Here is a 4,117-nt window from a genome sequence, read left to right as displayed (position 1 = left end):
GGACACAGCCGGTTAAATAAGTGCTTAAATGTGATAGGAAAGCATCCAACAGAAAAGTGAGATTATTGCCAGGAAACAGAGACCGTGGAGCATGTATTGCTACAGTGTGGGCAGTATCATAGGGAAAGAGAGAGGCTGAGAACTGATATGAGGGAGAAGGGCATACAGGGAATTAGTTTAAAGAGTATATTGAGTAGAACGTCATTAGATATTGTCCCAAATATTTTATTTTTAAGCGTAAAAATGAGCTGGCAGGTAGGATGTAGTTTCTCCTTGTATCTGGCTCACACTCCAGTACAGTAGGTGGCGATAATGCACCATAATGTTAGATGCCAACCGCCGATAAACCCCATCGAAGATGAAGCTGGATTCCTTCTGGCCATGACCCTAGAGGCGGGACTTACCTTTCATCCACTTCCGGTTAAGCGCATGCCTCCTCTTCGGCTTAACTAGCTGACTAACACTCCTGAAACAGAATCTAAGACAACGTTAGGAGTTAATAGCTTGAACACTTTGCTTCCATTATTTATATTTTTCATCATCTGAACGTGTGACGGTCGAAGAAAACATGAATATTCGCAACGCAAGGGTAAGTGAGAAGCACTGTCGACCATGCAACACTGTGCTAGTTTACCATCTTAGCTAGATAGCCACCCATCGCTAATAATAACAATCCAAGGGTTTCTGATAGCTCCACGTTTGCTTGTCAAGTCAAACTGTGAGCCTACTAGCCTATTTAGCTAGCGACTATTTAAATACATTGCTTATATGGTAACTAGCAACAAAGTAAACAAGAGAAGTGCCACTTGAAGTGTAGTTAACGTTAGCTTACTATAGTCAATAGTGCTATTTTGACTGACTCAGTGTCCCCATTCCAGACATGACATCTCTTCGTGTCCCTTTTCTGAAGTGTACTAGCTAACTAACGTTAATGTAATTGTTCAGTCAGTATCCATACCATTGACGTGCCATTCCTTGTTCTTTTTCCTCAGCCGGAGGACCTTATGAACATGCAGCACTGCAACCTGCTGTGTCTCCCAGAGAACTACCAGATGAAATACTACTTCTACCACGGACTGTCCTGGCCGCAGGTTAACATGGCTTCCTCTTCAGCAGACATCTGTCACCACTTGACACAAGTCTTTGTTCGATTTAGGCCTAGTTGTTACTAGATGTCTGTGTAACTCAGTGTATCTATCGCTAATATCACCACCTCTTTGTTCATCTTTCAGCTCTCCTACATCGCAGAGGATGAGAATGGCAAAATAGTGGGATATGTTTTAGCCAAGATGTGAGTATACCTGAACTACAGATCTCATGCCATTGTTTGTCGGTCTCTATCAAGCCCTCACTCTTTCTGTGGTATGCAGGGAGGAGGATCCAGATGATGTCCCCCATGGTCACATCACATCCCTGGTGAGTCTTGGTTCTGTATTGTTCATTGTAGTACTTAATTGAATCAATATGGGAGAGGCAGAAGAGGGGGGGGGGCGCGCGCTCTATCATCTGCAGCACTTGTCCGGTTGTTTAGTTGCGGTTGAGTAACAGGAAGGATTATTAACACCTGTTTGGATTGTCTCTGTCGCTCAGGCTGTCAAGCGCTCTCACAGACGTTTGGGACTAGCTCAGAAGCTGATGGACCAAGCCAGTCGAGCTATGATTGAAAACTTCAACGCCAAATATGTCTCACTTCATGTCCGGAAAAGGTAGTGCAGTGTGCTGGGTGTCTGTGTTGAACTTCAATGAGATGGTTCTATTTCGAGTCATTTTTATATGACTCTTAGATGAGAATTTCCACATTAGTTGTTGTAATGGAATGCTGAATACCTATCACCCTTCTGTTCTCTAGAAGTGTAGCCAGAAGATAATTTAAATACAGAGAGACATTGTTCATTTCAGATCATTCTTAAATGGTATATTGAATGGTATTTGTTTGTTCACAAATAACTTGAATTGCATCCATCTCATTTTCTCCTACTGCAGTAACCGAGCGGCCTTGCACCTGTACTCAAACACACTGAAATTCCAGTAAGATCTCCTACTATCCTTGTGAAAACAAACCCTCTTAAAGCAAATGCATATGTGAATATAGATGTTTATTCAGGAACTGTGGGTCATATTCCCAAATTTATTTATTTTTGCCCTTATTTAACGAGGTATTGTTTGCGGTGATACAATGTACATGTATAATGTTGTTGGTCCTATTCTCACTCACTGATCATTTCCTTTCTCTTTCATAGGATTAGCGAAATAGAGCCCAAGTACTATGCAGATGGGGAGGATGCCTATGCCATGAAGAGAGACCTAGCCCACATGGCTGATGAGGTGAATATTTTTTTTTTAAACTCTTTCCCTTTATCCAGCAGCATGGCTTTTATGGGCGTGATCCAGCCACCTTCGACTCGCCCAGTGTTTTGCATACAGTCGCTTTGATCCGATTCTTTACGCTTTTCCCAAAGGGTGCGTCCTACATTCTATTCTCACTCATGGATTTAAAAGTAATAGACTGGTGTGGGCAGTATGGTGCAAACTCCCTCCCGCCGTGCTTGCTATTAAATGCATGAACTGGAGTGAACAAGTGCACACTTCTGGATGAAGGGCAGAGAATCGTAACGCAGTCATAAGACACTCTCTTTACCTGAGGGTTAAGGTCAACCTTTCCATTTTGTCAACTGAGTTTTGACCGTTTTGTCTGTTGTTTCTGTCTATGGGTCCCACAGTTGAGGAAGTCAGGAATGAAGGCACTGGGTCAGGAGACACCTACCGCTACGACCACACCTGGTGACCAGGAGAAAGAGGGAGAGGGGGACAGCGGAGGAGAGAACAAAGACCTCAGTGAAGTTAGCGAGGCCACAGAGAGCACAGACGTCAAAGATTCATCCTCCGATTCACAATGACTCAGCCATCTTTAGTAGCCATTTTTAAATTCGCCATCAAAGTTACTTACTACACTTTTTATCTCACAGAAAGGGAACAATTATACCCAGTGGCAGTCAGCTTCTCCATTCACTTCTGTTACTTTTACAGCGTAAAGTAAAATCGATTTTTTTTTAAAACTAAAATAGAATCTCTCTCTCTCTCGACATTAGTGATACAATGTGATTGAAAGAAATGCTTTTGCAACTGGAATGAAAAGTTGATGTTGAGCTCAAATTCACAACTGGTTCTATAAAGGTTGTTTTGGGCTTGATGCTGTCACTACTGTTTTCAACTCCCCACTCACCCATGAAATCAACACATTTTGAAAAAAACGTCAGTTTTTGGGTGTGACTTAATGAGATCTGTGAAGTAGTCTTCAAAATGCTGAAAATAAAAGTTTCAAGTAATACTTTATGTAGTGGCATTTTTTTTCTAGATTTGAAATTGTAACTATTTAAGGTTGAAATTCCAAGAATGGCCACTAGGTGGTACTATTGTGAATAGAATGCATACATAGCTTACAGTACTGAGACTACAACTAGTAATAAGACTAGGGGCATATTCAGACCAGGGTTTCAGTTAGCTGACTAAATTAGGCAGTATGCATTTTGAAAACATACGTAATTGTTTGAAACCTGAATATTTCATGTTATGAGGCATTTCTTCCCTTGCTTCAAAGTAGCCTATAGGCAAAATATGACCACGTAAATGTGGAGGCAATTATTCTATAGACTGCATAGGCAACACGAGTTTTACGTTTGGGGACGCTTACAATTTATCCTTGTACCATTTATGATTTTCATATGCACATGTTCATAGAAAAGTTTCATTTCAATAATCTTTTGGTTTCTCAATCATTGTCATGAATTAAAATGATTAAAAAAACAGACACTCATTACTCACATGGGTTACATGGATCACTCCAAACAAAAGATATGAAACAAATTGACAAATATTGTAAATGATAGTTATGAAATAAACCAAAACTTGTTTCTCACATATATAGCAGGTTGTGACCTCTGCAAACAACGTTTCCACTCTGAGAATGAGAACAGTAAATTACTAATTAATACATGCATTAACAGAAAGGTACTGTATGTCACCAAATGATTAATGGTACACTTACTACTGGTGACATATGTAATGGAGAATTGATATAAAATAAAAGGGTAAACAATACACACAATTAAACAATGAA

At 40.3% G+C, this 4,117-nt stretch overlaps 1 protein-coding gene across 2 annotated transcripts; it reads left to right on the top strand.

Annotated features, from left to right (window-relative positions):
- Positions 1-386: 386 nt before the first annotated feature.
- Positions 387-3,328, top strand: LOC106567016 (N-alpha-acetyltransferase 10). 2 transcript variants are annotated; one of them, XM_082960149.1, is made up of 8 exons: positions 387-589; positions 993-1,091; positions 1,233-1,291; positions 1,371-1,416; positions 1,591-1,706; positions 1,984-2,028; positions 2,241-2,327; positions 2,714-3,328. In XM_082960149.1, exons 1-8 carry the CDS (start codon positions 569-571, stop codon positions 2,895-2,897), a joined length of 657 nt encoding a protein of 218 aa, XP_082816275.1. In that variant the 5' UTR covers positions 387-568; the 3' UTR covers positions 2,898-3,328. The 2 variants fall into 2 exon arrangements, with proteins under 2 accessions (XP_082816275.1, XP_082816274.1); XM_082960148.1 differs by having other exon boundaries at positions 1,981-2,028.
- The last annotated feature ends 789 nt before the right edge of the window (positions 3,329-4,117 follow it).

The sequence above is a fragment of the Salmo salar genome, chromosome 13, assembly GCF_965601325.2.
Source record: "Salmo salar chromosome 13, fSalSal1, whole genome shotgun sequence".
In the NCBI taxonomy this organism is placed as follows: Eukaryota; Metazoa; Chordata; class Actinopteri; order Salmoniformes; family Salmonidae; genus Salmo; species Salmo salar.
The sequence above is the reverse complement of the archived record's forward strand: the minus strand, read 5'-3'. Positions and strand labels throughout refer to the sequence as shown.

Bases quoted from the DNA above. Each gene is read 5' to 3' on its own strand.
- LOC106567016 (XM_082960148.1), top strand. From the start codon at position 569: ATGAATATTCGCAACGCAAGG. The intron at 1,092-1,232 runs GTTAACATGGCT...TTCATCTTTCAG, and splicing joins ACGGACTGTCCTGGCCGCAG to CTCTCCTACATCGCAGAGGA. The intron at 1,292-1,370 runs GTGAGTATACCT...TGTGGTATGCAG, and splicing joins GGATATGTTTTAGCCAAGAT to GGAGGAGGATCCAGATGATG.